The following is a 26,097-nucleotide window of genomic DNA, read 5'->3' as shown; positions in this document are numbered from 1 at the left end:
ATCACCTCAATCTGACGGCCACAACGTAATGTAATTCTGAGAAACGACAGGGGTAAAATCGTCCAATATTCCCGGCGTCGCAGATACACACTCAATTCAGCTACAAAAGTGTGTGACTGTGTGTGATTTGCCAAATCAAACATTTTCAGTTTCCCTCTCCTCTCTCTCTCTCTCTCTCTCCCCAGAAATTTCGAAATCTCTCTGCTCATCTCTCTCATTTTCTCAGTAATTTTTCCGGTGATCATCTTTCTCTCAGCGCTCACTTACTCTACACCGGAATTAGGAGTTAGGGCTTTCGCAGTTCAACCCGCGAGCTTTGATTTGGTAATTTTTAATAATCGACTCGATTTTTTCTGATTTTGTGTTCGATTCATGGCTTGTGGTTTCAGATTCAGTGAAAATTCGTTGCGATCTAAGCCCCTTTCGTTGAAAAGGTGTTATCGTCTCGATTAATAGTTCCGATACCTGCGTTATAGTGTTATCTTGCAAAATCGTTAAGACGTTGGTCTAGAGATTTGTGATCCCCCATGATTAGGGTTTAATACATCTCTTTCGAGCTTCTTAAGTTTGTTTTATTCGCTATTTTGGGTTTGATTTCGGCATCTATCATCTGTGTTTATCCTCTTGTTATCGTTTTACTACCCAGATCTAGCATCGTCTTGTTTTGGGTATTTCGATTTCCAGAGCTTTAGATCGGAGTGTTATTTCTCTGGGTTTTGAATTTGTCATTCTTATTTATTTTTATCCTTTATAGCTCAATTTAGCCTGCGCTGTTCTGCTTTATCTAACAAGTTTGTGTTGGTGTTCGTTGTGACTTGTTATTCTTTACCCAGTAGTATTGTTAACGTTTTGGTGATAATTTTCAGGGAAAGATGAGCGACCATAGAAGCTTCGGCAGTAACTATCACCCATCAAGTCAGTCCAGAAAGATTTCTATAGGAGTTATGGCTGATACACAACCAAAGAGAAATCCTGGGACAGATAAGGCTGATGGAGATGTTATTGCAAGAGTAGAAAAGTTGAAATCAGCCACGGCAACTGATTTACAGGCGAACAAGAAAGATAAAGGTGATTTAGCTGCCAGGCAAAGAAGTTCAGCTCAGGTCACAGGACGTGTGACCTCACCTTGGACGAGATCGTCTCATCGAAAATTAGGGACTCTGGAGAATGTTCTTTCTAAGCAAACATCTAGCTTGTCTGGTAGCAAGGGATTAAACAAGGGACTTGATGTAGTACATCAGGCACCAGCTCGTGAGTCATTTCAAGACTTTCCCATCTCGACTCCTCAGCACACTCATGGTGAGCTAAATGGCGGCAAGAACGATAAAGTGACGGATAGGAGTCCAGGGAGGATGGAAGAACCTCCAAGTGCAGTCTTGCAGCAAAAGGTTGCATCACAAAGAGAGGAGATGGGTAAGCCAGGGAAGGAGCAAAATGGAACTACTGATGCTTTGAGATCAAAACTGTGGGAAATATTGGGAAAAGCTTCACCAGCAAATAATGAAGATGTGAACTCTGAGACTCCAGAAGTCGTGAAGACCAACTTAAAGTTGAGTCAAGACAAGGGCTCAAATGATGATCCTCTTATTAAGCCTAGACACAATTCAGATTCTATAGAAACTGATTCTGAAAGCCCTGAAGTTGCAACCAGAAGGCCACTAACTAGATCGTTGTTGCAGAAGAGAGTAGGAGCCAAAGGTGTCCAGAAGAGAACCAAAGCTGGTGCCAACATAGGTCGCAAAACCGCTGAAGAAGTAAATAATATATTCTCTTTTGATGAAGGTTTGCGTGGAAAAGCTGGCACTGCTGCTATGAATTCTGCTGTTATGCCTAAAAAACAAAGGGGTAGAAGAAAAAACACTGTTGTACAATGCCGTAAGGCTCATTCTCGCAAAAAGGATGAAGCTGATGGGATTCTGAAGGAGGCAAGCAAGAGCAATACTCCTCCACGTTCCGAGAGCTTAGGAACTGGCAAAAGATCTTCATTTTCAGACAAAAAGGGAAGTTCCCGTGAGCCTCATCCACAGAGCAAAGCCCCGAAGCATAAACCAGATATTAGAGCATGGGAAAAAGATTTTCATCCATCTCCAGAAGCTGAGACAGCAGCTACGCCAGAGATATTCCAGGGATTATCTAAAAATGGTGAGAAACAGGAAAGACCGAGTGGTGTTTTCATGGAAAATCCTATTGAGCCAGAAAACGAATTTCAGAGTCCAACGTTTGGATATAAAGCACCAATCTCAAGTCCTTCCCCATGTTTTTCTCCCGAAGCATCTCCTTTGCAACCAAGAAATATTAGTCCCACTTTAGATGAGACTGAAACACCAATATTTAGCTTCGGTACCAAGAAAACCTCTCAGGGGACAACAGGCCAAGCGTCAGATACAGAAAAGAGATTGCCTGTAACCTTCATAAACTCAAGTTGCTTTATCTAAGTTAAAAACTATGCATGTTGACTTTACATAATACTCTCTGACTTGTTTTTCCTTAATTTTTTTCAGGATTTCTTCGAGAAGAAAAGAGATTATTCTTTCAGAAGAGAAATTTCTGGGGAGCAAAATGAAGATTTAGTTCTCTCCGATCCGTCATCTGATGAGAGAGACTCAGATGGTTCAGGAGAAGATTCGCCAGTGCTGGGCCATTACAACAGTATGCTTCTTAATTCTTTCCGTAGACCATATACAGAGACTGGAAGATCTTATTTTCTTTTAAACACAATCCATGTTTTGCTTATTTTATTGATCGTCTGATTCAGGCCCCGAAGAAAGAGAAACTGCTAACTGGAGTAATGAGAAATCTAAGTTAGGCTCTAGCTCAGCTAAACGGAACTCTAACTTTAAGGGCACTGGATGTGTCGTGTTAAGTCCTCCCACGTCTTTGTCCCAAGGTATAATGCTCATTTGTATGTCATTGTTGTGGTTTTCAATGCCGCACCCTCATTTTTTTTTCCTGGTAACTAAGCAGGGATCCAGGAAACTGATTCCTTTCAGGATTGTTCAGAGATGGATGAAGATGATGGCTTGGGAAGGTCTCTTGTAGATATAACGTATATTACGTCTCTACCTTGAATCTTCGTTCCCGTCTTAAGTTGATTAATTACCATGTCTCAGGGCTGTTGCATTGTTCGCTATGGCTCTTCAAAACTATGAGAAAAAGGTGAAATCTGCAGCTGAAAAGAAGTCCTCAGAAATCATAGCATCAGTCTCCGAGGAGATACATCTAGAGTTGGAGAATGTCAAGTCTCATATCATAACAGAAGCGTATGTTTCTAGAGTTGATCCTGCATTGCTCCTTTTTAATCTTCAGTCAATGATCTTGCTAATTATGGAACAGGGGAAAGGCGAGCAACTTAGCCAAAACTAAGAGAAAACATGCAGAAACAAGATTAGAAGGTACAGCAACGTATTATATCTTGATCACTGTGATATATTATTCACAGCCATGAACATTAAGAAAGCTTCGAAATTTAAATATACTAGCTTTGCAGTTTCATCCTGATACAGGTTATAGATCAGAAACTTGATATCATGCCTTGTTCTTTAGATGGCATTTAGTCTTGAAGTACTCACTATCTTGCTTCATTCTACTACCTTCAATTCTACTTGAATAGACACACACAATTCACTTATCTGTTGTAATCTTGGTTTAGGTTCCCATATTGTTGCATTTAACATAGTTTCTATTCCTCAAGACAAAGCTATATGCTCAATTCTGTTAAGTAGAATTGGAAAAATGACTTGTGTCTTGTTGTGGAACATCATCAAAGTATTGAATTGTCTTCATACGTCCACTAGTTGACAAAAAAAAAAGAGCTCCATCCTGATCTACTGTGTTCACTGACAATCTGACCGTATTACAGAGCAACAAGAGAAAATGAGAATGATCCATGAAAAGTTCAAGGACGATGTCAGCCATCAACTTGAAGAATTCAAGAGTAGTATTGACGGGCTTGAAGCACACCATTCAGATCTGAAAGGCAGCATAAAGAAGCAAAGTATGTTCACTTTTGTAACTTTTTGCTTTTACAACAACGAGTCCTAATATTAGAGCTGCTATGAAACATGATTGTATTGGGGACTATCAAGTAGATATTCTTCCATGGCAAGAGAGTTTTGATATAACAGGAGGGAGGACAAGCGTTTCCTAAACTGACTTGAAGTTTTATATATCTCTCCTTCACAGGAACATCACACCAGAAACTCATCGCAAATTTTGAAGGAGGCATCGAGACAAAGCTGGACAATGCGAGCAAAAGAATCGAATCTGTCAACAAGGCAAGTATTTCTTCTTGTGCTCCTAAGAATTAAAAAAAAAAAATCATAATTTGAAAGCATAAAAACTCAAATATGGTGTCTATGGTACACACACACAGTCTGCGAGAGGAAAGATGATGCAGCTGAAGATGATTGTGGCAGAATGTTTGAAAGATGATGTGTTCGGCTGACCTGAGCGCCTCACAGAATCAATCACACGTAAGTCGTTATTCTCCACTTAAAAAAAACACTAGGGAAAGATATACCAAAAGTTATGTTACTATGAGTTTTTAGTTTTCAGTACTAAACCAGAAGAGAAAACCCTCTCAAGCCAAACCCAACTTTGGTTTTAGTTAGTGGTATCAAGAGTCGAGGCGAATAAAGAAGATGATTGAAATGCTTTTTGACTCTTTAAGTTTTATTGTGAACCCACTAAAAAGAAAACACAACTTATATATATCCCAAGTAAGAGTCTTTTTTTTTCCTTATAGCAGTGTCAGTGTGAAGGTTTGATTTATTTATTTTTGCCAGCAACTGATAAACTAAATTATAAATAAAAGAAAAAAAAATAGTTTGAACGATCGATTAGATAAGTAAAAGTGCAGAAGACGACAAAACCAGTAGCAGTAGTTAGAGAGGAGGGAGACAAAATAAAACACAAAGGGAAGGGAGGGTGGGTTGAAGAAGCACGCGGGCATCACGTGAAGTGCACGTGAACTAGGCCCAATAAAGCAAGTTGTGGGTTGAAGAATCACGCGGGCATCACGTGAAGTGCACGTGAACTAGGCCCAATAAAGCAAGTTGTGGGTCCAGTTTAGAAAAACCTGCTTTTGAGAATAGGGGCCCATACCTCATTCATCCCCATATGTCTTTTTAATTAATTTTCTTTTTATTTATTATTATGGGGAGTGAAGGTTCGTTGTCGTTGCCACTCGCGTGGGCAAATTTTGTTGTGCCCGTCTCTGTCTCTCTCGCTAGTCACAACAACAACACACCATCGCTCACTCGCTCACTGTTAAAAATTCCACAGTACAATTTCATTTATACGTCTATTTTTGGATCAAAACGATTTGCATCTATATTTGATAACTCTTCATTTTTTGTGACCTGAAAGACATTAGGTATTTCTTACTTATGGTAGGCACAATTTTGAATCATTAAATGTTTTATCAGCGAGGCCAAGACAATTTCCTTTAGTTAAACTGTCCGTCGGTGCAATATAATAACATATATATGAACGTAAAATAGAAAAGAAAAAAAAAGTGTTTCTTATTTATTTTTTTTCTGTTGGAAGGCTTTTTTTTTTTCTTTTGTCATTGCATAGTTTGGAATTTGGTCCTAAAATTTCTAGCTTTTCTACAAAACAAAAAAAAAAATGTTCGTAGTTGCATGACGACAAAAGAAATGTTAGTTGCATTATTGTTGTAGCATCATCGGAGAGAGATTTTTTTGGTCCACCAGTAGATTATATAAATATATCATGAAAAGAGAATTTCATAACTTGCAATAAAAATCTATAAATGCGTTTTGTTTCTTTACATCAAAAGTAAAATATCTGACTCCGTATTGAGTTCATTAGTTTGAAAGAAACGAACTCCCCATGCTTATAATTAACGTGAAATACTACAAAAAACAATTTTCTCACTTTAGATGGAGACGACAAAAAGACAGAAAAAAAAATGTCATCGTATTCGTAGATTTGACCCCTTCATAATATTAGATTACAACAATTTAAGAAAAGGGAACGGTGGAGAAGAAAAGCGAAGTCGGTCACAAGGTTTGTCTATCTTCGTCTTTCACTATCGCCCATACATTATCTTGCTTCTCCCATACAACGCCACCACCACCACCACCCACTATTATTCTTCTTTCATTAATCACATCACATTTAACTTAAATACTAGTTAATATCAGGGTTCTTGATCTAAAGCCTTATTATTAATTATGGTTGTTTTATAAAGCTTCCGAAAACTTAATTTAGCAAATACAACAATTTTACGTTCACTAACATCGTTTGTTTGTGTAATGAAATATATATAATATCAATACTTATATATCTGAATTTTAACATTTGAAATCGACCAAAGTTTGTAGCATTATATAAACTTTTGTATTTTTCTTAATACTAATGTGTCGATACTACCGTACGTGTCATAGTCATGATTCACACTCGAAAATACAAATATGAGCTGTGGACCAAAACAAATCCTCCATATATCAATCTTAAATTAAATAAACGATTATATTTATATATATGCAGAGACTTCACAAAACCCCTAGATTATATAGAAGAAGAAAGTGTGAAGTCCGAATCTCTCTGGTTCTATAATTCACAAAAAAAATAGGAAAAAGGTAAAACAAAGCTTAATTTGTTCAGTTTACTTCAATGGAAAGGAAAGCAGTTAGCATCATCTTCATCTCATCAACCAAACGTGATTTCTCCATCATCAGGCTTTAAACCTAAGTAAGTTTATGGATTTCATCTACACTTTCTACGAGTTCCATAACATTAATTTACACACACACACACAATATAAATGTGTATGCAAGTACATGGAGAGTAATGTTTGTTTATACGTGTCTACTTTTTTTTTTTTGTTTATTCATACGTGACTCTTTTGTTGCAGATTAAACGATCAAGATTACATGGAGCTGGTGTGCGAAAATGGAAAGATTCTTGCGAAGACTCGAAGGCCCAAGAACAACGGTTCTTTTCAAAACCAACGTACGCAATCTCTCTTGGATTTGTATGAGACCGAGTACTATGACGGTTTCAAGAAAAACATCAAGAGTCTTGGAGACACAAAAGTCGTTCCTGTGAGCGAACCTCAGCCACAACAAGATAAAGAAAACGATGAACAAATCAATAACAACAACAATAAGAAGAAGATTACGTCCTCCAAAACCGAATCTGAGCGAAATGTCTCCAAAAGCCACAAACGAGTTGAATCATCAACATTAATTGATGATTCTGCTAAAGGTCCAACGTATGTTGAAGTTATTACAGCTCCTCCTGATGAGCAATCTGCAGCTGTTGGAAGATCCACGTCTTCATCGAAGTTTTCTCAAGGAAGTTCGAGAGATCGAAGTCTTTCTTCTTTAAAGAGGAAGCATGGAGACATTGAAGAAGAAGAATCAACCTATTTAATTAGTAATGTAAGAGAAATTAATTACTTTAGTTGGTTCATATATGGTAGAGAGATCATCAAAAAAAATTTTGTTTATTATGCAGAACTCGGATGATGAATCAGATGATGAGAAGACACAAGTCCATATGAGAACAAGAAAGCCGGTAACTAAGAAGAGGAAACGAAGCACAGAAGTCCATAGGTTATCTGAAAGAGTGAGTTTACATATATATATATATATATATATATATACACTCTCATTTCATGAAATTTCACATTAGCTGTAAAAATTAATGCTAAGGATTTGTTAACAGAAGCGAAGAGATGAATTCAACAAGAAAATGCGTGCTTTGCAGGACCTACTACCTAACTGTTACAAGGTTTGATATTAACTTAAACCATATTAATTAGATAATATTTTGCTATACTTAGAGAGTTGATCTTTTTTCTTTTTATGTGGAGATTTCTGAATACGTGTCATTGTTTATAGGACGATAAGGCATCATTGTTAGATGAGGCTATCAAATATATGAGGACCCTCCAACTTCAAGTTCAGGTATTCAAGAATAATACATCAATTCAACAAAATTTCATGGTCTTTCATGAAAAAATAAACGAATTGAGAAATAATAAAATGATCAAAATAAAAAATAAAAAATTGTTTTTAACATCAAATTTGCGTTAGGCTTTACCTCTATGATTTAAAAATGATTTCTCGATTAAATCAAGTTTGATAAATATATAAAAAACAATATAACTATACTAATAAAGTATCAAAACTTTTTTACTGATATATTTTACTACAATCTAATTTTTACATGTGAAATACTTAACATGTTGTAATAATCGTTTACAGATGATGAGTATGGGAAATGGGTTGATACGGCCACCTACAATGTTGCCAATGGGTCATTATTCTCATTTCATGGGTCTAGTAGGAATGCATATGGGCGCAGCAGCAGCAACACCAGTACCGCAGTTTCTGCCCATGAATGTTCATGGAAACGGTTTTCCAGGGATTAACAATTCATCATCACAAATGCTAAGCTTTCTTAATCACCCCACAGGACTAATCCCAAACTCTCCCATCTTTTCTCCATTGGAAAACTGCTCTCAGCAATTTGTGGTGCCTTCGTGTGTTCCTCAGACTCAGGCTACTCCTTTGACTCAGTTCCCAAAGTCTGCGTCCACCTCAAACTTAGAAGATGCAATGCAATTTAGAGGAAGCAATGGTTATTACCGCTCCCTAAACTAAATAAGTATTTGTAGATAGTTGATGTCTCTTTTCCAACCAAGTTGACTTGGACAAAAAAAAAAGAAGAAGTGATTTTTCCTAAGTATCATCTAGTTTGTGTTGTAGTTTATGGGCTTAAGCAATTTTATTTGAAGAAACTCTATTATGAATGGTCTGATACGAAGATAAAGCAATTTGCCAATCAATCTCCAGAAGTGGCGAACTGACGATGTCGGTTTTAACGTTATCTTCTCCCGCGAGTAAGTAAACCCTAAATTCAACTAACATGTGACAGCAAGACGACTCATTGTACCTTGACGACCTTGTTGTGGAATTTGAAACAATATTTTGCCATTTTATAAACTTTTTATACTTAAAACTAATAAATTACTAAGATTAATGCTTGATGGGCTTTTCAGTGGACTAATATTCTTAATTGGGTTTCATTAAACGTCGAAACAAGGGAGTGATGAAGATGGACATTGAATTTCTGATAATAACGGCTAATTTTTATTTGATAATGTGACTCATATGGACATTGAATTAGCGTCCGGACTCCGGTATTTAATGTACATTACAAAAAATTAGATACTACTACTTTCACATGTAAAGATTTTTAAATTTTTTTATTTTACTTTAAATGTGAATTAGATTTGATACTTTCTTTAAATAGGTGACTCTGATTTCAGAACTTAACATGATACTTTGAGAAAGAGGATAATTAAGTCTAAACCAATACCTTTAAAAATAGAAAATTTTCAACAACTTTCTTTATATATGAAACCATGCCAAAGTATATATAACAAACGAAAAAGTGTTGAATTTAAAGATTCGATGTCACGATCAATCACATTACACCGTCGGTGATAATTTATTTCTTTTCACACCATTTTTTAACTGTATCTATAAGACACCGTCGGCTAAATATCTCCTCTAGAATTTACTAGCTAGTTTGAGTAGTTTATATCATAATCTACGTCACTACGTGACAATATCTTCCACTTCTAGTTCTAGATTCGGACTCTTTCTACATGTGTCCGTTGATATAACAAAGGTACAAAACCCTCGTCGTCTGTTAGACTATGTAGAACGACTAGTATCCACATACTGTATAAGCATGATCCGGAAATTTTAAACAGCAAATCAGCTTCAAGACAATCTATATTCGGATTTGTGAGATAATTTGTGTGAAGGGTCTTTCTTTTTTAAAAGTTGATTAATAAAAAAGTCAACAAGAAGAAAGTGGATTGTTACGTTAAGTCCTAACAGATTCACTTAACCATATTAAAAATTTCATCCCCCTAGCTAACTAAATGTGTGTATACGGTACAATACAGAGGAATAAGAGACGTAACAAATTAAAAATCTCATAAAGGTTACAATTTGCAAGCCGTCGGATGTGATAAAGATTAACGTATTTCCGTTTAAAATTTGGCCAGAAAAATCGAGCCTTTTTGATTTATTTTGCCCTGTTTTGCTATATATATATATATATACTAGCATCTGTAACTTTTACTGTTTCTGAACACGAAGTAAGCACAAACACGTCTGTTTATTTTCTATTTGAGAACAAAAAAAAGAGTAATAAATAAAGTAAAAGTTGCAGTATATATGGTAATATGGTGGTATGAATAGGGTAGAGTGGATTCTAGATTTTAGTCTATAGCAGAAATTGGTACGTAACCAAAAAAAAAACTCAAGTATAAAAGAGACGTGGAAAGCCTATTCTAGTCTAGATAAAAGGAAAATACAGTAGTACAACTGTACAATACTTATTTAAATTCACAATTATATAGATAAATAAATAAACAGTAAAAGTTCTATCTTTTTTACTTATTTTACAAATTTAAATGTAAAAAAATTATATATGCATGTAGTCACCAAACCAACAACAATTATTATTCACACGAACACACAAAAACAAAGAAGAAAATTAAACAAATTGTTTAGTTCTTTACAATGGAGATCAATATCATAATCCCGATCAATCCTATCTTGGCACTACTTGTCTTGATCCTTGCTCTCAAGATATACGACGCTTTTATGATCCTAGTTTGGCAGCCATTTGTGTTGACCAGAAGATTCCAGAAACAAGGAATCTCAGGCCCAAAGTACAGATTCTTGTACGGAAACATCGGCGAAATAAAGAAGATGAAGAGAGAAGCTCAGCTTTCGATTCTTGATCCCAGCTCCAACGATGTATTTTCTCGTGTTCTTCCTCATTATCAACAATGGATATCTATATACGGTGCCGTTTCCTCCATCTCTCTCTCTCTGTTCATCTTTATGTTTTTACCTTTTTTCTTAAGAAAATGAACTTTCCTTAGAGGAGGTATGCGTGACATACAAGTTATCAATAATGGTATATATTTAATTACTAGGAGAGACAATTCTTTACTGGAGCGGAACAGAGCCCAGGATATGCATCTCAGATCCTGAACTTGCAAAACAGATCTTGTCAAGCAAGTTAGGTTTCTTTGTCAAATCACAGATAAGACCCGAGGTCATCAAACTTGTCGGCATCAAAGGACTTGTCTTTGTCGAAGGTACTGATTGGGTTCGCCACAGAAGAATCTTGAACCCTGCTTTCTCCATGGATAGGCTCAAGGTCTTTTATTCCTTCTTTCTTAACTCGATTTAAGAACTTAACCCTTAGAGAAGACAGACGTATTTAATCTTCTTTTTTTTTTTTTTTTTTTTGTGAACTTGTGATTCTTCATTCTGTTGATCAGAACATGACGAACGTTATGGTGGCTTGTACGCTCAAGATGTTAGAGGAGTGGAAAGAAGAGAGGAGTAAGGAAGAAACAGAGCATTCAAAGATTAGAAAGGATATGAACAGAGATTTCCAAAGACTAACCGCCGATATAATAGCGACAGCTGCGTTTGGAAGCAGTTATGTCGAAGTGCTGTAAAACTTTTCTCACCGATATGTTTATCCCTGGAACTCAGTAAGTTAATCACTCTGCTATTTCAGTTCTCTGTTCAGACAAGATTCTTAGGGTTTTGAAATATATTGGTCTTTCTTGTATTACAAGGTATCTTCCGACGCCTTTGCGCTTTCGAATATGGAAGCTGGAGAGGAAAATGGATAACTCAATTAAGAGGATTGTAAGTTCGAGACTACAATCAGAATCAGAATATGGAGACGATCTCCTGGGAATCATGTTGAAAGCTTACAAAGCTGAAGAGAACAAACGAAAGATGAGCATCGAAGAGATCATACATGAATGCAGAACTTTCTTCTTTGCAGGTCACGAAACCACTTCGAATCTATTGACATGGGCAACGATGTTACTGTGCTTGCACCAAGATTGGCAGGAGAAACTCAGAGAAGAGATATTCAAAGAATGTGGTAAAGCAAAAACCCCAGATTCAGAAACTTTCTGCAAACTCAAACTGGTAAATGTTCATCTTTTAAAAGGGTTTAATTTCTTCGAACAAAGTGAGATGATGTTTCTTGTGGTTGAAGAAACCTGTTTATATATCTCGCAGATGAACATGGTGATAATGGAATCACTTCGACTTTACGGACCAGTCTCAGCTTTGTCTCGCGAAGCATCAACAAATATAAAAATAGGTAACCTAGACATTCCCAAGGGCACAACCATAGTCATCCCACTTCTGAAGATGCATAGCGACAAGACCCTTTGGGGATCCGACGCGGACAAATTCAACCCAATGAGGTTTGAAAACGGCATTTCCAAAGCCGCCAACCACCCAAACGCTCTCCTAGCGTTCTCCGTCGGACCAAGGGCTTGCATTGGCCAAAACTTTGTCATGATCGAAGCCAAGACAGTGCCCACCATGATTCTTCAACGGTTCCGGCTTAGCCTCTCTAGTGAGTATAAGCACTCGCCGATGGATAACCTCACTATTCAGCCTCAGTACGGCTTACCCGTAATGCTTCAGCCTCTGGAAGACTGAAGTAAACTGCCCAAATTAAATTAATCGGATCTCTTAATGAAACTACTACAACATTATCTTAACTCATCCTTATCAAATAATTGGGCTTTTACAGTCTCAATTTGGGGCTCTTATGGGCTAAATATACATTGTGTATACTTAATGGGTAAATGAGAAACAAAACTATCCGTAAATTGAAAGTAGAATGTTTCATCTTATCATGGATAAAAAAAGCTAAAGCAACACAAAAAATTTGTGCTATCGGTTTTGAAAAGATTATGATGAAAGTGAAAGTCTATCAGATTTCGTTACAGAAAATGGCAAAATGCCAATTTTAAAAACTGGATCGGTGTTTATATTATTTGTAGCTGGTTGCCTTTTTGAGACGATTACATGTGTAAATTATAACGTCTGTAAAGCTTCGAGAAGATTAAATTATTGCATAAGCAATGACGTCATCTATTATGATTTTATGAACAAAAACGACTGATATAAACAAACTATATTGTTTAAATGAATTCAAAAGGACTCCCCACACATATCCACTAACGATTGGCGTTTTTAGAATCCAATGCTACCTTATTTCATGCATGCGTTACATTGTATAACTTTAGTTCACATGTAAAACAAATTCCATTAATTCTTTTTAAAAAAAACAAGTGTGACACTAATTCCTATGTTTTACTCGGATCATATCTCAATTCTCAAATGAAATCCAAAACTACTTTTGTTTGTTAATCTGTATAACTCGAATAGACTTCAATAGGTTAAACAAAAATGATCATTCATAAATTTAAGACATGCTTAAAATATACCTTTTAGATGCTAAAGCTAATTAATAATATGTATATACAATATTCCTTTCATTGTTTCTTTCTTTGATCGGTTACAGTTTTATTCATTCTTACTTAAAAACGGGAATAAATAGAAGTATTTGTGCTTATCAGAAACACAAGTCACGGGACTCACACTCCAACGACGCATAATAAAACGGAAACCTCCACTTCAAACCACAAAGCAAACTTAAACACTCAAACCCAAAAAAAAAAAAAAAAATTAATTGTTCTTTCAATGGAGCTCCTGAGCACGATCAATCTCTTAGCACTAGCTCTTGTACTCCTTGTAGTTCCGAAGATATATGGAGTTTGTTGGATCCTTTTTTGGCGGCCATTGATGCTATCAAGAAGATTCAAGAAGCAAGGAATCTCTGGTCCAAAATACAGGATCTTGCATGGGAACCTCCGCGAGGTTAGGAAAATGAAGAAAGAAGCTAAGCTTTCGGTTCTTGATCCAAACTCCAACGATATCGTCCCTCGCGTTTTACCTCATCTTGATCAATGGATTTCTCAATACGGTGACATTCTCTCTCTCTCTCTCATCTTCCTTTCTTTAGTTTTGTTAATCACTAGACTAGTCAAAGATGCGTAACTAACAAGTTACCAATGGTATCTTATTAGGGGAGACGGTTCTCTACTGGCAAGGAACAGCGCCAAGGTTATGCATCTCAGATCATGAGCTAGCGAAACAAATCTTATCGAACAAATTTGGTTTCTTTGCTAAATCAAAGACAAAACCTGAGATCCTTAAACTTGCTGGTAATGGACTCATCTTCGTAAATGATCTTGTTTGGGTTCGTCATAGACGTATCTTAAACCCTGCGTTCTCCATGGACAAAATCAAGGTTTTTTTGGTCTTTTCTTTAAATTGTTCCTTCTCATGTCGATTAGAAGACATAAAACGATAGCACTTTTTTGCTAAATTTTTAGTCATTTCTTCATTTTATCGATCAGATCATGAACCAACTGATGGTGGACTGCACTTTGAGGATGTTTGAGGAGTGGAAAAAACAGAGGAATGGTGGCGAATCCGAGCAAGTGATTATGATGAACAGAGAGTATAAGAGATTGACAGCTGATATTATAGCCACCGCTGCGTTTGGAAGCAGTTATGCGGAAGGAATTGAAGTGTTTAGATCACAAAAAAAGCTCCAAAAGTGTTGTGCTGCTTCTCTTACTGACGTCTACATCCCTGGAGTCCAGTGTATACATAGTCATTCTTCTACTTTGAACGTTCTTTCTTGTTTTAGTGATTTGAAGATTGGTTCTTTGTCTTGTATCCCAAGGTACTTTCCTACGCCTTTGAATCTTCGAATATGGAAACTTGGTAGGAAAGTGAACAACTCGATTAAAAGAATCATAGATGCGAGGCTAAAATCGGAATCCAAGAACTACGGAAACGATCTTCTAGGAATCATGTTAACAGCTGCAAGATCTAACGAGTCTGAGAAAAAGATAAGCATCGATGAGATCATAGAAGAATGCAAGACGTTCTTCTTCGCAGGACACGAAACTACTGCGAATCTATTGACATGGAGTACGATGTTGCTTAGCTTGCACCAAGATTGGCAAGAGAAGATCAGGGAAGAGGTTATTAACGAATGCGGTAAAGACAAAATCCCAGATGCAGAGAACTGTTCCAAACTCAAACTGGTAAAAATACAGATTGCAAAAAGAGTTTCTTGCGGCTAAAGAAACCTAGAGATCCCTAAAGGCACGACTATAGTCCTCCCGATTGTGAAGATGCACAGAGACAAAGCCGTTTGGGGAAGTGACGCCGACACATTCAACCCTATGCGGTTTGAAAACGGCGCTTCTCGTGCCGCTACTCACCCAAACGCTCTCCTCGCGTTTTCAATCGGACCAAGAGCTTGCATCGGCCAAAACTTTGCCATGATGGAAGCCAAAACCGTTCTCGCCATGATTCTTCAACGTTTCCGACTCAATCTCTCCGTAGAGTATAAGCACGCGCCAGCGGATCACCTCACTCTTCAGCCTCAGTACGATTTACCTGTGATACTTAAACCTATCGACGGTTGAAGGAAGAAGCAAGATGCTTCCCACTTTGTATAATGGACCTTTGTGGGCTAAATACTAAACTAAGTTATTGGGCTTGTATTAAGAATCACTTGAGCCAGACTATTAATTAATTAATGATGTTTAAACTAATTGCTATTTTAACGTAGCACGTGTTCGGATATCAGGTGCCAAAGACTATATAGTCAAACCGACTGGTCAAATGATCCTACGGTTAGATTGCTCCGAAATTTTAATAACATTCCACCACCAAATAAATCAACATTCTTCTAATCTATCTTAACATTTTTTAAGTACATTTTTCATGTCATTCTTTCTTATCTTTTTATCCAAATAAGTCTCAATTAAATTCTCCACAATCTTTATAACCAAACACAATCATTTTCTTATTTGATAATATTAATTTCCTAAAAACTATCTACCTAATTTAAATCAATATGTTAGATTAAAATATAATTCTCCTTACACTTTTATTTAATCTTATATTTAATTATTTTAATTACTATTTAATACATAAAGTTAATAAAATTTTAGATTTTTTTCAGCATATGATGTGATTTGAATTTTTATAAACGGATATATATTTTAAAAATTTTCTTAGGATATTTATAACCAAACAAGTATATCCACATATAGAGCTCGAAATACATTTTTAAAGTACAATAGGGTGTCATCACTTTTTGACTTTTTGCCAACTTTGGGTCAGATTTTTTACTAAAATTATAACCGATTCAATTATCTGGATTCTCCTTAAGATTACCGAATATTTTGGGCCGGTTTTTAATCCATAACATACTTATTTACATCCAATTAATGTCAATTAATGCTCATTGTATCTTAGAAAAGATCTAATTTACATGCCGAATTTTTAGTGCTGAGTTTGAAAAAAAAAATTGATAACACAAATTCTGTAATCACATCCGTATAATATAGCAACTAATTTAAGATGAATACATCTTAGGAAATAACTAATTTGTGTTTAATAAACGATTACATATTTGCTAAGTTTTTATTAGCTTTAAATGTACACTATTAATCCAATAATATTAATTGAGAATCAAAATAAGAATATGTCATATCATTCATTCCTAAATCATAACTAACCAAATCATAAAATGTATATTCTCAACTTGCGAATCAAGAGTTTATACAAAACTTACCTACAACTGTTAACAATATATATGTATATATATATATGCAATTCACCATTGACTATAATCACCATTAAACTATTACAATATCATATCAACAAAATAATAGACTCGTAGTGTACCACGGGGTAAAACCTAATAACTTATAAAATATTAGTGTAGTAATTATATTTAAATTAGAAAGTGACCAATATAATAAAGGAAAGACAAAGTTTATTAGTTAATAAGGAGATGTAAACATCTTATGGGTCCGGTCTGGTGATCTGATGTGATCATCCACGTTGATTTATGATTCGATGAAGAAATTTCTTCACAATTGTTTAGACAAGAGTACAATAGCATACAAGTTCTATTCCACCTTGTATCCTTCTAACAGCATTAAACTAGTAATTTCGTTAGTGAAAAAAATTATGAAAAATGAAATGAAATACATATGAGAATGCAGTCCACATACACATACATGGTGATAAAGTTTGAGAAGAGAGGAGTGACGGAGAAAAGTGTAAGCCACATACGACTATCCCTGCCGGTACCACTAAACTCTCTTGACATTTATGTGTGTAATTAATTTTTTGAGAATGATAGATATCTCTATGTTTGACAAAAAAAAATAACAGATAGATATCTCTATTAGTTTTGCTCGCTCCACATGTTTTAATTTGATGCAACCTATGCCAAACAAATATATATATACACATGCTTATAGATAAGACCCTTTCATTAAATTTTCCAAACTACAAGTATGACTTTCTTATCGTTTTTCTGTATAAAATTTTGAATGTTTCGAGTTTGGATATTTATTTGTTTATAACATCGATTAATACTTTTTGATATAAAATTTAAACATAACTTTCAGAGAATACAATATATTTTTGTTTTTAAGTATGCGTGGAAAAGCTACAGTAACTAGTTTTGTTATTTTATCATTGATTGTAGAAAACATCAGCAAAAGGCATAGGTGCTGGTATTATCAAATTATTTTAGTCGAGGGTAAATCTCTCGTAATTCCTTGATTACCCTCACCAAAGGGAACATATGGGACCAAGCTTTGTCTTTGATAAGAAGGGGTAGTTTAGATAAACTCCGAAGATTCTCAAAACGATTTCGCGTTATATGGAACCTGTATTTAAGTTACAAAAAAAAATAACAAAAAAAAAGTAATAAAACAGTCGATAAACTAAAGCTACAAATTTGGATTCTGCATTAAACACGCGTTACAGGTGTCGCGAACTTAAAATTACGATTAGAGTGATAGCTTTGTAAAATGTCTGAATACACTTACTCAAGTCTTCTATATTAGTATTAAGAGTTTTAAAGACACAAATTAAAACAAACAAAATAAGATAAAAACTAAAACGATCTGAAAACGTTGAATTGTGCAACTCTTATTGTATTATTTCTTTGTCATATCGCGTGAATGGCGTCGGAAGAGAGCATGGTGATCAACTCTTCTTCGGTTCTAGACGAAGATGATAACGATCACGACGATACAGATCATGATGGCTTTCATAATTACTACCAGACAAGGCAAAACAGTTTGTCTAGGTTATCTATCTGCACAAGCTCCTTCCACGAAGACGATGAAGATCATCATCATCCTTCAGAGCTACTGGGTAATTTCGTCTCTGCTCTGTCGCTAGAGAGCTTGGACGATGACGTCGGTGCCGATGCCGACGGGGAAATCTCCGATGATGGTGATGTTTCGGATTCCGACAAGGAATCTTCCGGGTTCTACTCTCTCCCGGAGACCACATCTCACCGGAGAAGGAAACTCACGGTTTCCGGCGATGGTACTAAGAAGTGTAATATAGTAAGTCAACGGAGAGAAAAGAGCAAAAGAGAGAGTCAGTACGGTCACGGGTTTAACGGCGTTGACAGAGACAGCGGAGGAGGAGAAGAGTTGACGGTGCTAACGAAGATGAGAGGAGGGAAGAAGTCAATGAAGATGGGTTTTGAAGAAGTGAAAGCGTGCAGAGATCTCGGGTTCGATTTGGAAGTTCCGGGTCGGGTTTCTTTATCCGGCGGGTCAAACCGGGAGACTCAAACTAGTAGTGGCGGCAACTCTCCCATTGCCAACTGGCGTATCTCAAGTCCTGGTAATTATTAATTATACCAAAATTGATACGTTCTTTTATTTTCTTTTTACAGAGGAAAATTTTATTAATTGTGTGATTTGTATAAATTATTTAGGGGATGATCCGAAAGAGGTTAAGGCAAGATTGAAGATGTGGGCACAAGCGGTAGCTTTAGCTTCTGCATCACGTTAACCTTCTTATTACTTTCTTCTGTTTAGGGTTCGTCTTTCGAAATTTTAGCTTTTTTTATCTCTTAGTCTTACGAGTTATAATATTACGAGTTTTTTTTGCTTGTATCGGTAACTCTGTTTCGAGGGTTTGTAAATATAAAAGCTACGTACTATATACTATTGTTTCATTGTATTTTTAAAGAAAAAACTACTCAATATACTTGTAAATAAACAAAATTCACGTGGATTGATTTTACCTTTTTTGGTCATGAGATTGTTTCCTAATGATAATTGTGATTGATTTTTTTTTTTTGTTCTTAAAGCAATCAGAATATGAATTTTCAACCTCTAAAAGCCAAAAGCTAAAAGCCCCAAGCACCCAATTCAAATCACCATATAAAGAAGTTATACTTTCGTTAAAAGCAGAGTCTGACCGATTTAGGTCGGATGCTTTGCTTATTATAGTCCAATGAATCCAAGGAATATATGTTCTTTATCCTCCTTTTTAATTGAATTTTATACTTGCAAGGACATGAAACTTCACTAACCAGATTCGCTGATTCAATCAAAGATATCTTAAATTCTGTATTCAAATAAACAAGTTGTCGCTAACTTTATAAAGAATGGTATACCACCAACCCCAATATATCAAAACTAGAGATTACAAACACGAAAAAAGTAACTTAATTCAGTCGGAAACAACAGATGATAGCATAAATTATGTAAAGATGAAATGGCTACAGAGATGTCTATTTGTGGTTTTTCCAGGAATTGTTACTAAAGGTATTGGTATAGTATGTAAGAATCAGATAAGCTGTTTGAGTTTGAATATGTCAACTCACTTGAAGATAAGATTGTGACATGTTTTGTCACAAGGGTAAGGACAGTCAATGGCTTTGACTGTTGTTCTGTCAAAGTACCAATCACCGACAGATTTAGCAACGGTCTGCAAAATAAATGGAGCAAAGCAAACAAATTAACAGTAGCTCTTGCAACGAAAGATACAACTGTTTACGAACTGTTGACAAAATGTTTACCTTGCCATGAACAGTAGGTGAATCTGGTGCATACCAAGTGTCCTGTCTTTCGGATTGGCAGTGTGCGAAGCATGAGTTTATGAACACACCGTTATGAGTTGATGTCGCAAAAGATTTTACAGCATCCACCATTTGTGTCCTGAAGTCTGGCAAAAGAAAAGCACAATAAATTTTAACAACCACGACCATGGTATAGTTTAAAGAATGAGGGTTAAATTAATAAGATACTCACCTTGGAAGAATTGGATTTGAGATGAATTACAATGCGAGTGATCTGATTTGCATGCCTTCCAAGAGCCGCTTAAGTCAGCAGATGGTGGAGCTAAACTCTCCTGTACCTGAGGCAGATTAGAAGTGAAATCTTGTACCTGATGGAGCTAAACTATCTCGTTCTGTTTCGTGAGAATGAAATGTTTGCTAGAAGTGAAAGAGAGAAGCAATGGGAGTGGTCAGAGATGAAGGAATGGGTGTTACCTGCCAAGCGTCATATGCTGCATTTAGAAGAAACATGGGAGTCTTAATGTCTGAAACCAAATTCTGGGGAAAGAAGCACTGAGGAGAAGAAACAGAACACAATGGATTAGCTTGAAGATGCTCGAGTCTTGTGGACCAGTGAATATCGAGAAAGTAAGAAATATACCGAAGTTGGATCCAAATGCTTTGTACAGGAAGTGGACAGTTCCTTTTGGAGGTTCTAGAATTTGACATGAAAACAATACAAAATTTACAGTAAGGGTTAGATTAATAGTATGAATTCTCCGGAGCAAGAAGTTATCTGATTCTGAGATTACCTGTATCGTAACAACACCTTGGAACATTTTCCGAAGCGAGTGGCCTCCAGAGACATCCACTCTACATTTTCAGTTGAAAACGTTTTGAAACTTGCAGAGTTAATCAAAAGATCTAGAAAAGAAAAAATAATAGTGGAAGAAGAGAGATTTACGCATCCATAAACATTCCAGCATCACTTAAGCATTTCACTTTCGTAGTACCAGGTAATAGGTCCTTGAACTGATCACAGTGCAGGATGGAAGCTAATCCCCCAGCTGAACATCCAGAGAGTAGAGCCTGCCATAGATATTTACTTACATCAACAAGAGCAAAATCCAATAACCTGATAGGCTGATGAATAGTTGAAAGTAAATGCAAAACCTGATCTGCTTTATGCATGCCTTTAGACAGTAGTTCATCCATAGCTGCTTGCCAGATTCGATGTCCTCTATAGAATAGTTGCGAGCTCTAGATCAAAGACATTAGAAGCAGTTAAATCCAAACTTTCAGAGAAGTGAAAAAAAAACATGAAACTACTGTGTGACTAACCTGATCCTGACTATCACCTGTGAAAGAAGCACCATCGCAGTAACGCAATTTGACTCTGTTCCAATTGAAGAAATCTGAAAGCCCATAAAAAAGACAAGAAAGTATCAATACAGAGAGACCAAGATATCGAGTCCTTGTTTGCAACCATAACAGAGTCATGCGTAGGACTAACCAGGATTCTCATTAGCTTTATTGCTCAAAATTCCAGTGAAGGCCAAAACTTTCTCCATATATTTTGATGAACCACGACGAGTTGTTTTCCGGAAGATACAGCTCCTGCGTGTGTTGCACCATCCTCCACCCTGCATCACATACATATACCGATCTTCTTTAGTCAAAACTCAATTAGCATAATAATAACCAAATTGTGAAAAAAACTATAGCTTTCATCATATATAGTTATATATGAATCTTGTTGGTAATCAAAACTCAATAAGCAATAACTAAAACTGTGGACAAATATGAAAAAAGACTATAGCTTTCATCACATTTAGTTATATACCTCGAGTTGGATAAGCCACCTGTTAGCTCCTGATCCAGAACCACGGTGTATATGATAACCAGGTAGTGTTCCATCCAGGCACACTGCACAATCAATTGAATGAAATATTCAGATAAAGGACTGAGCTTTAAACTCGGTTAATCTGAACCAACAAGAACAAATCCGAAAGCATCTATCTTAGTAAACAGATTCAAAGCATGACATCAAAATTTCAACCTTCAGTTTATTGTGACAAACTAGTCTTAGCAATCTCCCTAATACATATAACTATAAGCATTCAAGTATCACCACCAACACATTCTAGAAAGAGAGAGAGAGAGGGTACCAGCTCCTTTAGGGCCAGCTGCCTGAATCAATGTGACAGGCACCATGAGAAGCTGCGAAGGAGACTTCGCCGTCAACTGACTTTCGAGTAACGAGATCTTATCGTCAGTATCTGTCACATTCCCGATTCCATGGCTAGATCCGCTACTAACCACGGAACACAGCCAAAGAGAGAAAACCACCGCCGCAATCCGCAACACGCTGTTCATCGCCGCCGTTGTCGCAAAGCCGGAGAGCTGGAAAAAAAGTTTTTGACTTGTTTAAAAAGATTGAATTATGTTGGACTGAACGACTAATCTTGTTAGTGCATGTGTGAGATAGATAGAGATAGTGAGAGATTTGGCCTTTTTTTTTTTTGTGGTAAATTATTCTCTCACGCGGACATTATTATTATGGTAATAATTGATTCACGTTCGTCAACGAAGAACAAATCTTGGAATATTTGTCTTTATTTGTCCCACAATTTAACTATAACCTCTATAAATAAATTACTTGGTAACAAATCCTATGCCTGATTTGTTTGCTAATCAATTTTTTTTGTATTTTAAAAAATCTTATGACCAATCAGTATTACTCTTTTTACAGAGTTAATCAACTAACATTAAAACCTTGATTGGAACAACTGTTAGTGGAGCATTAACATTATGCAGCATGAGCAGTATGCTGCATAAGCTGTATGCTATTAATATATTAACAATGATATGTGATTGGTACAACTGTTAGCATTTAGACATAAAATTACAAAATTAGACATTTTAAATATACAAATATAGATTTGGTTGTTAATGAAATAGTTTAAAATACTTATTTTGAAAAACAAATTAAAACATCTTATAAGCATAATATCAAATGAAACAATAACTTATGAATATTAAAATAAATGAAACAAATCATACGAAAAATAGTTTGTAAGCATAAAAACATATAAAACATAATCTCAAAATTATTAATAACTAATGTCGAGCAGCCCAAATACTTTCTGCAATATTGTTTCGGATCCCATTCATATATGTATCTCATGTAGGTTCATAACGTGTGTTTTCGTTTTCGGGTACATCATCTGAATCAAAAGGATTCAATGTTTCTTCTTCCATCGTTTCGTACTCTTCAAAATCATCATCAATAATGCTTGATGAACGTATAAAATTATGAAGAGCCATGGTTGCTACAACAATTTTGCACTGTGTTTGAAGACTATACCGCACCTCATTTTTAAGTATTCGCCACTTTGCCTTCCACACACCAAAAGTACGTTCAATCACTGAATGCAAAGATGAATGTCGTTTGTTAAACATCTCGCTTGCAGAATTAGGTGGTCCTTCACCCCATTGATGTGGATGATATCTTGTTTTGCGATATGGCGCTAAATAACCCTTCCTATTTGGATATCCAGAATCAACAACAAAATATTTTCCTTGAGGAGGTTTCGGGAAGAACCTGTCTTCTTGTGCATAATACGTAAGAACTTTGGTATCGTGTGCTCTTCCAGGTGTGCCAACATACACATATGTGAACTTCATATCAAAGTTGCAAATAGCAAGAACATTCATCGAGGGGAACTGCTTTCTTACATTCCAATACCTCTCTTTTTGATCACTTCTAATTCGTACCGGCACATGCGTGCCATCAAGAGCTCCAATGCAACCACTAAAGAAAGGCCAATATCTTCTATCTGCTAATAGCCGAGTATTAATCTGTTGAAACTCTTCTGGTTGAGGCTTTAAAATATCCTTTGACAGAAGGAGTACGGAATCTAACACTTCCATAAATTTTTTGTTCACCGTCTCTTGCCTGCGTTGAAAGTTTTTAGCAATTTGCCTCTGCACTTCATCATGCCCAAGTGTTTCTAAGAACATCGCCACAGCTTCTTCCACAGTGCATTCACGTGACTCTTTAAGATTGTAATCATTCTTGAGAGTATCACATAACCTTCTATAGGTTTCTTGATTCATTCGCAAGGTTTCATAGCATTTTTTACTAGAACCAGTAATCATTTGCATAGTATGACGTACTCCGCAACCTCGATCCGTCCTCATTAATTGTCTATCACAGTATGGATCTTGTCGTTCACTCTCGACCATTAAGCGAACCACAACAACCATACTTTGATTACACATCATTGCAATCTCCTGTAATAAACAAAGGTAAAATAGATTAATTAAGCAAGAAAAAATATTATATTAAATATCCATTATCCTCATTCCTCACGTCTTTTACTCGCATATTTTAAAAGAGAGAGCCAGTTCGTAACTAAAATAATAAATCTCTTAAAGCAAAACATGTTTTTAAAAAATGCCATACGAAAACGAAAAATAATTCAAAGAAAACGACCCTCTAAATTAAATCCATCCTAAGAAATTGTCTAGTTCCTCTTTCCTGTGATCCTTTCCAAATACTTTATCTTTTGTTGCTCCGTAGGTAAAGTCATAAAAATCTGACGACTATTCTCGTTTCCAGCTAGGTAGTCAAGAGCTGTCCAATACAACTCGCCATCATGATCTAATGTAGACATCTTTAGCAACTCTTCAGAACATATGGCACTACTAAATGGATTGAAGGAATCAAATGTTCTCTGCCCCGCTGACCAAAACCTCTCTTGATTTTCTAAGGTACTTGTGATACGATCCCAATGATCCGGGTTAGGTCTTTTTCTCGAAGATCTTGATTTGGTAGATCTCTCCTGAGACTTGCTAGAAACATTAGTTTCTGGTGCCTTTTGATTGTCTTCACGGATGGGTGATGATATTTCTTCAACTCCTACTTCTTCAAATTCAATATCTTGAGGCAACTGACTTGGTCCTTCCTGATGCTGCCAACCGTCACTTACCGAGATTGTAACTTTGCTGTATAAATGGTCAAGCAGGGGAATATCACGCAATGGATGTTGACGAATTTTTGATGCTTCAGGATAAGCCTGCAACATATAAAATATCAATAAGAGTGAAACTATTTTTATAAGAAACTAATAAATTATAAAATGTATATTGTCACTGTCTAATTAATTAGAAATTACCGCAATGAGTTGATCCCACCAGTCAGGGCTCATGTCAAGCTCTTCAAACTCATTGAATCCCACCCCTGTGACGTTCTTTGTGACACGTTTATAGATATCATATTGCTTTCTTAAATGCTCTAGCCGAGTTTTAATTTTTTTCCATTGCAAGTCCAAACCAAACCGTTTCAAAAATCCTGCTCGTATGTTCTGTCTTCCCATTTCACTAAAACATGTACCTCTCCACTATCCTTTATCTTTCTCACCACTGGCTAACACTAGCATCTCATGACTCATTTCATGGGTCCACATAAATTTTGGCTAAACCAACCCAAAAATATAAATAATACATAAACTTCAACCACCACACAAACCAAAAAAAAAAATCAACATGTACGTAAAACATATATACTCATACCTTGCTTGTTGGTTGCACACGTTCTTCTTGATTCGACATGTTGAAACTGTTTACAATATTATTATATGTTATATTTCTGGCTTTGACAAAAAATGTTGTGAGACGTTGCATTAAAAAACAAAAAGGTAATTATAGATGAGAAACAATGAAAACCATCATCTTCAAGAAAAACAACAAGACATCTTCGTACCCTTTGCATCATATATGAATATACACAAGAAATTTGGCTATAAGATTAAAAAAATGGAAGAGTTCCTTTTCAACTTACGAGGTTTGGTGAGGTTTGCTGCTGCAGACTTTTCTCTGATACGTTTTTTTTAGGGTTAGGTCAAAAATATTATTGTGAATGTAAAGTCTAGGTGATTAATGAGGGTAAAATTGTATTTTAATAACTTTAAAATCATTATGCTTGGGAAATGCTTCATTTAGGAGCATTGGGCTATAGAGCATTTAAAAGCCTTTTATGCTCCCTTTATGCTTCTTTTATGCTTTCTAAACAAAACATGATTGGCTTTCTAAAATCTGTATGCTCACTTATATACACTACCAATCAAGGCCTAAGTCATTAACATATGACAAGAGAGTCAAGAGTGTGTCTGTCTTTGAATATGTTCCTCCTCAATTACTGCCAAAGACCAATTTAGTAATAAATCGGTATATGTAAATGTTCCTCCATTTTGTCGGCATCAGCCAGCCAAGCGCTCTGTTATCTAT

The 26,097-nt window shown here is 35.9% G+C and overlaps 7 protein-coding genes, 1 long non-coding RNA gene and 1 pseudogene across 10 annotated transcripts; 5 read left to right on the top strand and 4 right to left on the bottom strand.

The window, feature by feature from the left end:
• The first annotated feature begins 7 nt into the window (after nt 1-7).
• LOC104793679 (meiosis-specific protein ASY3) lies at nt 8-4,834 on the top strand. Its single transcript, XM_019226892.2, has 10 exons — nt 8-324; nt 867-2,402; nt 2,502-2,649; nt 2,756-2,887; nt 2,965-3,028; nt 3,111-3,260; nt 3,334-3,392; nt 3,860-3,994; nt 4,183-4,274; nt 4,373-4,834. The coding sequence occupies exons 2-10, from the start codon at nt 873-875 to the stop codon at nt 4,442-4,444; spliced, it is 2,382 nt and encodes a 793-aa protein (XP_019082437.2). The 5' UTR covers nt 8-324; nt 867-872; the 3' UTR covers nt 4,445-4,834.
• On the bottom strand, nt 3,920-4,604 carry LOC147943065 (uncharacterized). Its single transcript, XR_015560114.1, has 2 exons — nt 4,367-4,604; nt 3,920-4,235 (listed from the first exon to the last, which is right to left on the bottom strand). It is a non-coding gene; the product is annotated as an uncharacterized LOC147943065 (long non-coding RNA).
• Nucleotides 4,835-5,896: 1,062 nt separating the features above from the next.
• On the top strand, nt 5,897-8,817 carry LOC104699486 (transcription factor PIL1). 2 transcript variants are annotated; one of them, XM_087455334.1, is made up of 7 exons: nt 5,897-6,030; nt 6,514-6,717; nt 6,881-7,409; nt 7,486-7,596; nt 7,696-7,761; nt 7,872-7,937; nt 8,238-8,817. In XM_087455334.1, the coding sequence occupies exons 3-7, from the start codon at nt 6,900-6,902 to the stop codon at nt 8,634-8,636; spliced, it is 1,152 nt and encodes a 383-aa protein (XP_087311460.1). In that variant the 5' UTR covers nt 5,897-6,030; nt 6,514-6,717; nt 6,881-6,899; the 3' UTR covers nt 8,637-8,817. The 2 variants fall into 2 exon arrangements, with proteins under 2 accessions (XP_087311460.1, XP_019082436.1); XM_019226891.2 differs by lacking the exon at nt 5,897-6,030 and having other exon boundaries at nt 6,384-6,717.
• Nucleotides 8,818-10,505: 1,688 nt separating this feature from the next.
• Nucleotides 10,506-12,715, top strand: LOC104793678 (cytochrome P450 709B1-like; annotated as a pseudogene). Its single transcript, XR_015560113.1, has 5 exons — nt 10,506-10,863; nt 10,997-11,223; nt 11,348-11,566; nt 11,654-12,017; nt 12,111-12,715. The product of XR_015560113.1 is annotated as a cytochrome P450 709B1-like (transcript).
• A 764-nt stretch (nt 12,716-13,479) lies between these two features.
• LOC104793677 (cytochrome P450 709B2-like) lies at nt 13,480-15,526 on the top strand. The gene is made up of 3 exons (XM_019226889.2): nt 13,480-13,875; nt 13,979-14,202; nt 14,312-15,526. Exons 1-3 carry the CDS (start codon nt 13,593-13,595, stop codon nt 15,047-15,049), a joined length of 1,245 nt encoding a protein of 414 aa, XP_019082434.1. The 5' UTR covers nt 13,480-13,592; the 3' UTR covers nt 15,050-15,526.
• Nucleotides 15,527-17,642: 2,116 nt separating this feature from the next.
• LOC104793675 (uncharacterized) lies at nt 17,643-19,059 on the top strand. The gene is made up of 2 exons (XM_010520079.3): nt 17,643-18,641; nt 18,736-19,059. The coding sequence occupies exons 1-2, from the start codon at nt 17,963-17,965 to the stop codon at nt 18,810-18,812; spliced, it is 756 nt and encodes a 251-aa protein (XP_010518381.2). The 5' UTR covers nt 17,643-17,962; the 3' UTR covers nt 18,813-19,059.
• A 344-nt stretch (nt 19,060-19,403) lies between these two features.
• LOC104793676 (pectin acetylesterase 3) lies at nt 19,404-22,346 on the bottom strand. Its single transcript, XM_010520080.3, has 12 exons — nt 21,975-22,346; nt 21,650-21,732; nt 21,320-21,449; nt 21,148-21,221; nt 20,980-21,066; nt 20,771-20,895; nt 20,619-20,679; nt 20,468-20,521; nt 20,302-20,379; nt 20,060-20,165; nt 19,828-19,973; nt 19,404-19,736 (listed from the first exon to the last, which is right to left on the bottom strand). Exons 1-12 carry the CDS (start codon nt 22,180-22,182, stop codon nt 19,629-19,631), a joined length of 1,260 nt encoding a protein of 419 aa, XP_010518382.1. The 5' UTR covers nt 22,183-22,346; the 3' UTR covers nt 19,404-19,628.
• A 643-nt stretch (nt 22,347-22,989) lies between these two features.
• On the bottom strand, nt 22,990-24,090 carry LOC104699483 (uncharacterized). The gene has a single exon (XM_010414788.3). The coding sequence runs from the start codon at nt 24,088-24,090 to the stop codon at nt 22,990-22,992; it is 1,101 nt and encodes a 366-aa protein (XP_010413090.3).
• A 245-nt stretch (nt 24,091-24,335) lies between these two features.
• LOC147943064 (uncharacterized) lies at nt 24,336-25,507 on the bottom strand. Its single transcript, XM_087454025.1, has 3 exons — nt 25,384-25,507; nt 24,987-25,286; nt 24,336-24,887 (listed from the first exon to the last, which is right to left on the bottom strand). The coding sequence occupies exons 2-3, from the start codon at nt 25,185-25,187 to the stop codon at nt 24,336-24,338; spliced, it is 753 nt and encodes a 250-aa protein (XP_087310151.1). The 5' UTR covers nt 25,188-25,286; nt 25,384-25,507.
• Nucleotides 25,508-26,097: the final 590 nt, after the last annotated feature.

This window comes from Camelina sativa, chromosome 6 (genome assembly GCF_030686135.1).
Source record: "Camelina sativa cultivar CO46 ecotype springtype chromosome 6, ASM3068613v1".
Lineage (NCBI taxonomy): Eukaryota > Viridiplantae > Streptophyta > Magnoliopsida > Brassicales > Brassicaceae > Camelina > Camelina sativa.
The sequence above is the reverse complement of the archived record's forward strand: the minus strand, read 5'-3'. Positions and strand labels throughout refer to the sequence as shown.